This window comes from Cydia strobilella, chromosome 1 (assembly GCF_947568885.1).
Source record: "Cydia strobilella chromosome 1, ilCydStro3.1, whole genome shotgun sequence".
Classification (NCBI taxonomy): domain Eukaryota; kingdom Metazoa; phylum Arthropoda; class Insecta; order Lepidoptera; family Tortricidae; genus Cydia; species Cydia strobilella.
The window spans coordinates 23,732,090-23,745,467 of record NC_086041.1 but is presented as its reverse complement, the minus strand read 5'-3'; the positions used below and the strand labels follow the sequence as shown (position 1 = coordinate 23,745,467).

General features: G+C 35.9%; 1 protein-coding gene across 1 annotated transcript in view; it reads left to right on the top strand.

Annotated features, from left to right (window-relative positions):
• Positions 1 to 8,256: 8,256 nt before the first annotated feature.
• The window catches only part of LOC134742487 (ATP-binding cassette sub-family G member 1-like), a 45,820-nt gene continuing 40,698 nt past the window's right edge, over positions 8,257 to 13,378 (top strand). Inside the window, exon 1 of the mRNA XM_063675702.1 lies at positions 8,257 to 8,399. Within this exon, the coding sequence (XP_063531772.1) occupies positions 8,258 to 8,399 (142 nt within the window). The 5' untranslated portion in view covers position 8,257. The remainder of the gene's footprint in view (positions 8,400 to 13,378) is intronic.

The window sequence follows — 13,378 nt, the reverse complement described above, 5'->3', positions numbered from 1 at the left end:
ACATTAGAATATTTCCTGTTTAAGCATATCTCAAACATTTTTGTTGCTTCTGTAAGTTTCAATTACAACAACAACGTACCGGACGTTCAATTAAATATACTTTTAAGGACAAAATAGTTGCTATTTTTGTAAATGCCATATGTTTATATGCAAAGCGAAATTTTTAAATGGGTCAGTTGCAGCATCTCGTAATTTATGTCACCAGGGCCTGGTAAAATCATTGTAACCACGCATCAATGATTTTATTAATTTTATATTAAATTATCTAAGCAGGCACTGACTAAGGTAACTTAAACTCGCTTAAAATGTGCTTAAAATAAAATGCTTAGTGCAGGTACAAGAAAAGACTTATTATAGGTATAATAATAAAAAAGTTTATTAAAGTGAAATTTTCACTTTTTTTCGCTACTAAGCAAACTTATTATAATAATTTACAAAACGAGACATTTGGTAAGACTAGTAGATTATTATTATTAAATTTAACCAGACTTAGTGCCAAAACTTAGTTCTAGTAAAAAAACGTACCGTACGACTACTTTACCAACTGCCTTAGCTAAGTGAGATACCTACATACATTGTATACAATATATATTGTAAATAATTAATTAACAAATATTTGGGGACAATCTTACACACATCGACCAAACCTCAAACTAAGCAAGGCTTGCTATGGGTAGTAATAGACTTAAGCGAAGATATACATAGTATACCTAATTATATAGATAAATACAGCTTTGTGCAATATTGATAACAGTCAGAGATAATGAAAATTAAGTGAAAACCACAACTTAAAATTATAAACATTAATCCAAAATTAACTGTAAACTAGTTATACTTATATAATATTGGAAATAAATAAAAAATCACGAAAACTGGCTAAAAAAAACTAAAATATTGCACATTATTTTCAGTTGATGCTTTACATCTACCCACACCCATCTCATCCAGAAAATATTAAACTTTTCTATACGATGGTCTTCGTCGCTGACTGTACTAATGGTTCATCATTCGGACTTTGTTGTTGGTTTTTTCCAGTTGGAAAAGTAGTAGATAGCTCATGCAAGCAAACAAACCAAGTAAGTAGTCACTTGGTTTGTTTGCTTGCATGAGGCTAAGGTGATAGTGCTGCCCACGACAAACCATGACTGTCTATGTACTCGTACCTATAACCTATTTTTAGAAATTATTTACTCGTTACTTTAGTACAGAAGTATAAATACACTGCTAGTTATAATTAACTTAATATATTACACACACCTGTGGGTAGGTACATAGAATAACATCCATACCCTAAGTACAGTATTCGTAGTAAACACACAAATAAATGCCCTTACCGGGATTCGAACCCAGGACCTCCTGCTTCTTAGGCAGGGTCACTACAAACTGCTCTATATTATTTGTAAATTTTATTGAAGACATTAACATTTCTCTCAATTGGTAACCAGGCCATGAGAACAAAGATCAGCGAGAATACTGTATACATTTTTTTATTGAATAACAATGATTAAGAAATTCCAGTCAGAAATGCTAAAGATGGCGCCCGTGGTGTTAAAACGACGGACGCTCTAAAGCATTGTTTTAGAATATATATCACACATAACAAATTTGCCAATTATGAGAACTTGAGAACCGTTGCGTTGATTTAATATACCTAAGTATATATTTTGATTTCGTATAATTTCTTTCTAGTCAGTTCAGTGTGTTCAGTAGGTATTTAACTTGGGTGTAAGTACCACTTTCACCCTCGAACTATCTAAGATGAAATGAGTCACCTTCAATCGTTGATTAACATTAACAATCTAAATACTATTACAATCGCATTTTAGAAGTTTATCTATGATTTGATATGAATCACATAACTTTGAATCAGGAACTTATAAGTGCGAACCTAACTATTGTTAGTTTTATTCAAAGGCCGAAGTTATTAAAAAATCATGATCCCCCAATCGTGGTTTACATTTATGTATACAAGTGTAACGTGTAAGACGTTGATGTTAAATCTATGCTATAATTCGTCACGCACGGGTTTTATTTGCATAAGAAATAGCATACAGAAGCAGCGCTAACAGAAGCAAATGGTTCCATAACTATGGCATTCAATCCACTTGGCACGTGTTCGCAGACACGTCGTCCCCTGCCCTGCCTGCTATACGGCCACATCTCAAAATTTATGATTTTTGACATTATTGCAGATTTAAATTACGACCTTAATTTGAAAAAAATTAAGAAGTCTCCTTTAAAGCCTTTTTTGCCCAAGTATGCACCGTATGCACCTTTCCAAAAATCATCTACTTCCTGCCCCGCTATACAGCCACAAATCAAAATGGCCCGTTTTATGATTCTAATTCTTGAATTGTGGCCGTATTGCACAAATATGCAACTTTTTGTTTAAGTAATGTGATCCTAGTTAAAATTAATCCGTTAAAAAATAAACAATATAAATGAAATTTCACCATGTTACAACAGGAAGCGTGAATATAATTATTATAATAATATGCACTTTGTGCTAGGCTAGTTGCCATCAACCTCACGGGAATGCATTTTCGTCGTTTTGCCATCTGGCTGCGGGATAAGGGTAACTGGCCTTCATACCGGAGCTTGTTTACACATTGATTAGTTTTTAGTGCGAATATATACAATAGATTTGCTACTTACATATGTGTACCAAATTTCAACTTAATTGGTCCAGTAGTTTCGGAGAAAATAGGCTGTGACAGATAGACAGAGACGCACGAGTGATCCTATAAGGGTTCCGTTTTTAGGGTTCCATACCAAAAAGGTACAAAAGGAACCCCTATGGTGCGACTCTGTCCTTCCGTCTGTCTGTCACATTGGAAAATGTGGAATTTACGTCATCTGATACAAAGATGGGACTATTGGGACTTGTGGCAACATACAGATAAAGATAAAGATTCTTTATTTGCAAGAATACTTAATTCTAAAATACAGGTCTGGTGTTGTTTTGTCAAAATATGGTGTACAGTATTCAGTCACATAACGACATGCAAATTTTCAAAAAAAAAATGTTATCTAATAGTATAATTAATAGATTAAAATTCCAATATTAAAATTAATAATAAGTAATTGATTGATTAGTTAATAATAAGAACACTTAACTTAAAATAAATAAAATTTTCAACCATTAATTCTTAGGTACTACTGCAAATTACATTCCAAATATTCCTTAACGCTATAGAAACAGTGCTCTAACAGAAAACTAGTTAGTTTTTTCTTGTATTCCATAGCGTTTAGTTGTTTTATACTGTTGGGCAAATTGTTGTATAGAACTATGCACATATTGTACGCATTCCTCTTATATATATCCAAGTTGCACCGGGGTTGATAAAGTAGATTTTGGTATTGAGTTCTCTGGCTTGAGAAGAATTCAGATCTCATTTTAAACAAATCTGGACGGTTTTTTACAAGTAAACATGCTTTTTTAATATACATGCATGGCAGCGGTAATATTTTTAATTTCTGAAATAGTGGTCGGCAGCTATCAGTTACCCAGGCTCTCATTATTGCACGGACACATTTTTTCTGCAATAGAAATGCTCTTTCGACATCTACCGAATTTCCCCACAGTAATAGCCCATAATTTAGCACTGACGATACCACGCCGTGATAGGCTGTGACAGCTGCCTCAAAGTTGACAGTATATCTTAATTTTCTTAATGCAAAGACGAACCTATCTAATCTACTACACACCGCATTTACATGTTCTTACCAGTTTAGATGCTGGTCAATGAATAATCCTAAAAATTTAATATTTTCACATTTTGATATAGATAAGTTATTGTAATTGATATTTAATTGAATTGGAATACTACAGCAATTTATAAATATGTAGGTTCAGAAAACACCCAAATGGCCGAAAGTACGTCTGCCGGGGATAATTAAGGTACGAAAAAAGTGGAATTTACGTCATCTGATACAAAGATGAGACTTGTGGCAACATATAGCAATTTATATGTAGATTCAGAAAACACTCGTCTGCCAGCTGACAAATGACAACGTTTAAAAAATATTTCAAGTAATATAAAGTTTTTAAATGCTTACGACTACGGTCACAGTGGTCAAATGAATATATTTTTGTTAGTTTTATATATTAAAATACTCAGCGTATATGCGTTTATTAGATTAAAACTACATTTTATTCCTACTTAATATAAAAAAAAAACCAAAACATCTCACTTCAAAACAATAGCTCGGTAGTTTTTGGACGTGTTTCGTAATTGAAATCCCCACATTTCTAAGATTACCAAATATTTTTTTACTAATGAATTGTCATTTAATAGTTTGTATATTAAAATGCATTAATAAATCATAAAATTTACTAATGTATATATTAATGCATTACACAGGATTAGCGATCAAAACATGTGACGGTGAGCTGTAAGTACAAGCTGGCGCCTGTGGTGGCCAAAATCATTTCCGGTATTTTAAGTTGAAAACCTCTAATAAAAGTAGTAATATGCATTTTATTAGCATCAGACTATTTATTATATGACTATATTTTAGTACTCCACTGTTTCACGGTAAGCTGATTAATTTAAAAGTTTCTTATCGGAAATTGACTATCTTATACTCAGCATTTTTATAGGAAAGTTATCAGGTTTTTTTAGTATTATTTGAAAGCTCATTAAGTCTTCTTTACATTGAGTACAAAAAAGAGATACGTTATGGTTATAGCTTTAGATTATTTATAGAAAATAGTTTTCTACTAAAAATCAGTAATTATTTCGTTAACTTGGCGTATTTTTACAAGCTTTTTATTAACTTGCAATGTACCTACATATGTAAGTATGTATGTAATATGTAACTATGTTTGTAAGGGTCAAATCTTGCAAGTTAAATTTGACCCACTTCCCGGTTTCCGATGAAGCTGAAAATTTGCATACATATGTAAGTCGGGTGACAATGCAATATTATGGTACCATCGAGCTGATCCGATGATGGAGACGGAGGTGGTCATAGGAACTCTGTGATAAAACAACGCAACCTAATTGTGTTTGGGGTTTTTAGAATTGGCTCGATGAGTATTAGTTGCCTGTGGAAAGAAAAATACAGTCAGCGATAAAAGCTTGTACCAAAAATGAAATGTTTGCCAAAACTTATTAACTATTATTTTTATTATAACAGCAGTGAATTAAAGTATTATTAAAATCAATTTCTTCGTTTTATCAAATGTTGCAAATGCTTTAGTAGAAAAAGAGTTTTTGAAAATAACATGTCACTGTGCCGTCGTATCTGCAAAATGTCAGAGCAATTCAGGGCACCCACCTTTTCTTAAAATCTGAATTATGTGAGTGGGTAGATAGAAGGTAGCGGACTATCGGAGCCCACATCTACTTAGAGCTACTTAGAGCGATCCTTGTGACGTTAGTCCTGTATAATCATATTACTTAATTACTTACTATGGTCTCAGTTAAATCCGGTTTTCCGTTTTAGACTTGCGAAATGCATACCACGAAATATAATGATTGCCAAGTGTAGGTAAACTGAATATTTTGTTCTTTATTTTGAGACTTGGCTACAAAAAATAAATGAATATTAAATGTAATAAAATATACCTAAAATCAGCCAGACCGATGAAGGTTGCGTTAACAATGAACACGCTTAATCGTTCATTACCCGACGCGACGACAACATCAACCATGGCCACGACTGTCATGCAGTCAACAATCAAGTACCTGCGATTGATTACTGAACGGTTATTTTCCTGAACTTGCGTCAATTGGTTCTTCCATATAATATCATATTATAACTATGTACTCTTTGTACTTTGTACAAACTTGTTTATTTGTAATCGAACCGAAACTAACCTTAAAAACACAAAGAGATAGTAGATACCTACCTACCATCGTCGATGCAATTAACTGTAAACCATATTTCAATGCATTAAGAATATCAATGGTCAGTTAACTCTTGTTACAGCCGTTTGGACCGGAACAAATGTCATTCTTTAACCATTCTTATCTGTCGTAGGGCCTGTAGGGTATCTACTGCGCGCTGTCTGTCGAGACACTTTTACCTCGTTGACCCAGTAAGCCAATAGCTACGTGTGTAAAAACATTATTAAATATTATGTATTTTTATAATATATGCTTTGTATTTTCAACATTTATTTATTCATTTAAACTTTATTGCACAAAATATATAGGTACAACTTACAACAATGTACATTGTACAAATGGCAGACTTAATGACAAATGGAATTCTCTAATCTCTACCAGTCAACCATTATAGGGCTAAACCACATAAAACAAAAAAACTATAGAAATGTACGCTTGAAGCGTGTGGCATGATTAAGATTAGTAAATCGATCACAGACAATTGTCAGTTCAGTATTCACTACGAAGATTAAGCGTCAAACCTATTTTAAATTACAAAAGTGCTGTATTGCTCTGTTGTGGAGGGAAAAACGACTAACTAAATAACAAATTTAATATCACCCATTAAGGCATTTCATACTATCGATTGGTCTTATTTCTTTATTTTTTTAATATTATTTTATTTTTGACTAATCGGTTTTCTGCATCACTTTTTTATTACACAATACAAAAATCAACTTTACGTTTATACGATATGGTCGATATCTATTTTAGCTTTAAACTGCGGAAAGTTCTCGAGTCTTAATTATTGCTCGCTACTCAAACGTGCACAAAAATACCAAAAAGTGCAATTGTAAAAGAGATTGAGCACAGAAGCTGGTTGTGACATTTTTTGTGGAGTAGTGGAACTGCAGCGTGTGTGTAGCTCAACTATTTTATGCTAGATGGCGCTATTTAAAAAGAAGGGTGTATTGCAATTTCGAAAATATTTCCTGGTTTATAAAGTTTAAATTATCGTGACGGGCGATGGCTCATAATCTCTTTTGTAATAAGATAGTATAGCCCAAGTTTTGGCGACACTGGTTCTTATAGTAACCCATCAGGCTCAAGTCGCTTCCCTAGTTTTTGTTTTTCCGTGGGCCATACAGAGATACCTACAATTGGTAAAAACAGTAAGTAGTTTAACTTCAATGGTACAATGCGTTTTCCTTTATACATATACATAAAATATATATTTATTTATATTAGTCAATACATATAAAACGCAAGTAAATAGGTCAACTCAGGTATTTTTAGTTACACGCGCGACATGTTTCAGAGAACCGAGGACCTCGGTATCAGTCGGAGGAGACCTGAAAAAACTGAACCCATGGGGCCTTAAGTGTTAATTTTCAAGAGCTCGAAGAAGATATATTTTGCAATATTAAGTTTTTTTTTAAAGAATGACACAGAAATTTGTGAAAGCGCATGGATCCTTTACGTAACTAAATAAACACATACGAGTTATATGACTCATACAAACGAAGTCGTATAGAGAGGTACAATGTCGATTCGAAAGTGTGAAAATAATAGCTTTACCAATTACCAGCATATTCTAGCTACATACTACATGGGCATTGACACGGGGGTTGGGAAGGAGGGGTTGAACACTTTTGAAATTAAATATCCAAGTCGCCTTCAATTTGTATCAACGTGTATCTTATAAACAACATTTTAAAAACTTAAAACCGACTACGGTCTATTAGAAATTTTCATTTAGTTTTATTCAATGTCTAGTAAGTTTTGAAAATGTCACCCGATTCGATTGATACCTGATTCAATTCACCAAAATCGGTTCAATAATTTTGACCTTAGATACGATGAAATACTCGACACAGACATACAATATCCATGCCATATTTGTTTTTCTGTGCCATACTTGTGTTCTGTGTTTTGTACAATAAAGAGTTTATACATACATACAATATAAGTAAGCACGTACTTATATACCTAAGTATACGCATACCCATGCACTGTTAAAATCATAGCACTTACCGCGGAGTCGGGTAATGAGAATAGGTTAATATGATGGTATAGTATAGCTAGTATATTATAGCACAGCGGCCTTGCTTTAATTGACTTTATCGCGGTCACTCGTTATCGACCACATGTTAGTTAGATAATAAATCATAACTAACGGTATATTCCCTTTATTTACAGATCCGGACGGAATGGATTACTACTTACCGCGTTGAACTTGGGACTTGGTAACCTAGAAGATTCCCTTGGGATAACAGCGACCGATACGGAGCGGTAGCAGCGTCACCACGCATTACCCCAGTCCCCGCCTCGTGGCCGGTACACGCGGACCTGTCCAAGTGTTTTAAAAAGTGCCAGTTAACTGTCAACAAGTACTTAGTGAAAGTGACGGTTCCGTTAGCGCCATGAAACCCACGGCAGAGTCGGCCTTGAGTGAACTGGGGAACAACAATGTGACTCCCCTCTTACCCCGACCATCAGTGTTGTTAGAGTTTAAAAACATCCGATGTACTATCAACACATTCTCCTTAGACAAATTTCGATTGGGTAAGTGTTTGCTTATCACTTTAAGGTTTTTAGTGACATAAGAGTACCTATTACGAAAATGAACCGGTTCATTATTATGCGGGTCAATAAAGTGTCAAAAGAAAAGAAAAGGTATACTTATTCAGATTTCTTTTCGATGTCCGAAACGTAGCTAGATCTCGTAGCATATGGACACCTTCAAAAATTCCAACTATGTAGGTACATTGGTATATTTGCATCATTATATTTTGAATATGAGAACCGTTTTGTCCCCTAAATTGACTTATATCGGTACATATTTTTTAACATGCATATATAATTTCATATGTATTATATAAATATGAAACAAGTACCCATACATAAACCGTAAACGCATGAATCACGCAAGCACCCATATTAGTCAGTAGTGTAGTGATTAAAATTTAGTAATGACTAATTCTAGAATATTATTGTTTTAGCTAAGATTTCATAATATGAGGATTTTTAAGAATATAGTAACAGTCAACTCACTTCGTGGTTTGTTATTGTATTGCGTCGTTGCGCCACTTTCCTTTCACATCATCATCATCATCATATCAGCCCTTTATCGCCCACTGCTGAGCATAGGCCTCTCTTCCAGTACGCCACTTGTCCCGGTCCTGAGCTAATCTCATCTAGAAGTGACCCGCAATCTTCCGGATGTCGTCCACCCAACGAGCCGATGGACGCCAGGGGCTTCTTTCATTCGAAAGCGGCCACCATTCCGTTAACATTTTAGTCCACCTGCCATCACTCTGCCTAGCAACATGTCCCGCCCAACTCCGTTTCACATATTGTGGAAAGAGATGCATGTAGTGGAACTCGATAACAAGCAAAAAGTGAATTGCGGCCATGCACCATGGGGGAAGAGGAGGCATAGTAGAGTAGCGGGTAGCATAAGTTTTTCGTGACGCCTGATCATAATGGCAATACAAATAGTACGCCGCGTACTAAGGCGTTTAAAATTATAGTTTTTTTTCACTGCTCCGCTTTACTATACGGTATAATGGGGAAAATTCCAGTTCAAATATAAGTAATATACGCTGTGCGGTTTTCCTGTTTATAGCGTTTATGTTGCCTGGATTTACCATAACTACCTTCTATCATACCTAACCTAACCTACCTTTTGAGTCTGTTTACTAACACAAGGGAAGGGAGGAACGGAATGGAAACCGCCATATACATATACAACCTTACCGGACATCCTCCCGCTTCTTCAGGCCAGGCCTAGAATAAGCGGACTTCCTGCGACAAGTTGTTACTTGGGACACGGACAAGTTGTATTCATGTTTCATTGACTGTTGCCCTTGTAACATAAATACCTAATTTGAACAGTTATAGGATATTAGAAGTATTTTACACAATTATAATAATACTAACTGGTGCGAGACAATTACCTACGTTTATTATCGTCATTAGACTCACTTACTAAAAGTATCGGCCCGATTCGCACTTTAAGATACGTCGGATATTAGGGCTAGATATAGATAAGATATGGATCGGATATGTCAGTACCAAGTGACGTTTTTGTTTAAAGAAACGTTACTTTTGACACTGACATATCCGATCCATATCGTATCGGTCCTTTCGTATTTCCGTGACCATTTTGAGAATTTAGCGCACGAAATAGTGGTTTTACCATATAACATATGCATTTATTAACCATTATCATTCAAAATTCGATAATTAGTCTAAGTATTGCTTGAAATGTGTGTTAAAAAATTACATTTAAACACCGTTGTTTTTAACTCCGTTAATTTCAAGGATGTATTCCTGTACCCGTGAGTCACTGACAGTGTCAAAACTGACATATACGCTAACTTCTACGTATTTTACTTTCTATAATCACGCTCGCACTAATATGCGAGTACGAGCGAGATGCATAGAAAGTAAGTTACGTTCACGCTAGGGTTTATGTCAGTGCCAAACTGATGGCAGCCGTACTTAGCTTTAATAATGTTAATTTTTCAGACCTCCATAAAATAACCTACAATTTATTTGATCTGATTTATTGATTAGTGTTTAGTACGAGTTCATACATTTGCTACTAAACGCAAGTAGGGGAAAGGTGTATGAGTTGATCCCAAGAGGTGAGATGATCCTTTTCAATTGCGAGCAGACAACAAACGCCATCTAGTAGGAGTTTATGCCATTACATAGCTCTCGATATGGGACCAACTTCGGAGTAGACCCTATCCAATAAAGAAAGATTTATCAAAATCGAACTACTCTGTAAAAAGTTATGCGTGGTCACACATAAAAAAATATGTCTATACGCGTCCACTTGAGAACCTCCTCTGTTTTTTTATGTCGGTTAAGAAGACGACATATTTAGAAAATATCGTTTTGCACTTTACAGTAAGTAGGCATTCTCGAAGAAAATCTTTGCATATTATTAGCAATAAATGTCATAAGACTACAGCAGCAGCGGTTACCGTGCCGTGAGCGTGAGTTACGAGTGTTACGACAGAATAGGGTTCTTTATTGATTATTTATGGACGAGAAGAAGATATACTTAGAAACACGTGTTTCCGCATCGACCTTATTAATAAATAAATTTCCCATAAAACGCATTATGGCTTTATAATGCACATAAAAAGGCATCTGCGATAAATTGTTTAAATAAATATTATGACAAGGACATACATATTTCGCGGGCGTCCATTTAGGCACTAAATGATTATGACAAAATATACGCAAATAAGAACAAATACAAATTAATGTGTCACAAGTCAAGAAAAAAAATACACGATATGTCTAACCTAATCACAATACTTCGTATTTGAGCGCTTAAGTGCTACGACAAAAACCTTGTTAACTATCATAAGGAAACTCACATGAGACACAAGAGCCCGCAGCAAGCTTGGCCGAAATTCACCTTCGATACCAAACGATACCAAACCCGGCCTAGCAGCTTCACTAATGTAGCTAATCAAGATAAAAATGAGAGCATTAAATAAACCTTCAAGAGCGGATATCTCAAAAATCATACATGATATCGAAAAACTTAAATAAAACTTGTAACAAATTAAATCATTATCATTTTGTATAAGTGGCCATGTCGCTCAGACGCATAGTTTCCGAGATACATATAATCGAAAAACCGAAAAATGGAACCTTCAAACCCCCTCTCCCCCCGGCACCGGCGGGGCGGTGACTTTTGATATGTTCACCCACTAACTAGCTACGAAGTCAAAAATTGTGTTCCAAGCATTTCCCTCTATAACTTTTTTGAGCATTCATTTCCTGGCCTAGATAGATATATCTTATCCTATTGTAATATAAGTACAAAGTTTCAAAGCACACTCAGAGAAAACTATTGTGAAAATAACAAAAAAACGTTGCTAAATAGGAGCCGACAGAGTCAAATTGCGGGCGCAGCAAGCTTAATTTTGCGAAAAAAAATTGCGTAAATGACAAAGCGAAAGCGTTAACTTTGTGAAAAAGCACATAGCGAATTTCACAAAGTCGAATTTTTCACAATTTTACTCTGTCGGCTCCTATTTCGCAATTTCAACTTTGTGAAAAATCATATAGCTAATTTCACAACGTAACATTTCTCGCAATTTGACTCTGTCTGCTCCTATTTTGCAATTTTAACTTTGTGAATATTCAGCAATGTCGACATTGTGAAATAACGTTGACAATAATACATAGTAAAAGTTGTGATTTATAACATTGCTAATTTAGCAAATCTTTACATTGCAATATGAACATTGTTAATTTAACAAATTTAGTTTTTAACAATTTTTCTTTGATGCCTATTCCGAACATAGCTATTTTAGCAATTTTTATTTTGTGGTTTTATCAAGTGAACTTCGTTATATAAACTACTTTGAAGTCGTAGTTTTAGCAAAGTTGAAAGACGGAATAGAGAAGTCATCAATGTTGATATTGTTAGCTCAGCAGAATAATATTGCGGGGATAGCAATGTTAATGTTGCTAGCTCCGCAGTGTAATATTGCGGGGATAGCAATGCTGACGTTGCTAACTCCGCAATGGAATATTGCGGGGATAGCAATACTGACGTTGCTAACTCCGCAGTGGAATATTGCGGGGATAGCAATACTGACTTTGCTAGCTCCGCAGTGGAATATTGCGGGGATAGCAATTCTGACGCTGCTAGTTCCGCAGTAGAATATTGCGGGGACAGCAATGTTGACGTTGCTAGTTCCGCAGTGGAATATTGCGGGGATAGCAATGCTGACGTTGCTAACTCCGCAGTGGAATATTGCGGGGATAGCAATACTGACGTTGCTAACTCCGCAGTGGAATGTTGCGGGGATAGCAATTCTGACGCTGCTAGTTCCGCAGTAGAATATTGCGGGGACAGCAATGTTGACGTTGCTAGTTCCGCAGTGAAATATTGCGGGGATAGCAATGCTGACGTTGATAGCTCCGCAGAGGAATATTGCGGGGATAGCAATGCTGACGTTGCTAGCTCCGCAGTGGAATATTGCGGGGATAGCAATACTGACTTTGCTAGCTCCGCAGTGGAATATTGCGGGGATAGCAATGCTGACGTTGCTAGTTCCGCAGTGGAATATTGCGGGGATAGCAATGCTGACGTTGCTAGCTCCGCAGAGGAATATTTCGGGGATAGCAATGCTGACGTTGCTAGTTCCGCAGTGGAATATTGCGGGGATAGCAATGCTGACATTGCTAGCTCCGCAGAGGAATATTGCGGGGATAGCAATGCTGACATTGCTAGCTCCGCAGAGGAATATTGCGGGGATAGCAATGCTGACGTTGCTAGCTCCGCAGAGGAATATTGCGGGGATAGCAATGCTGACATTGCTAGCTCCACAGAGGAATATTGCGGGGATAGCAATGCTGACGTTGCTAGCTCCGCAGAGGAATTTTGCGGGGATAGCAATGCTAACGTTGCTAGCTCCGCAGTGGAATATTGCGGGGATAGCAATGCTGACGTTGCTAGCTCCGCAGTGGAATATTGCGGGGATAGCAATGCTGACGTTGCTAGC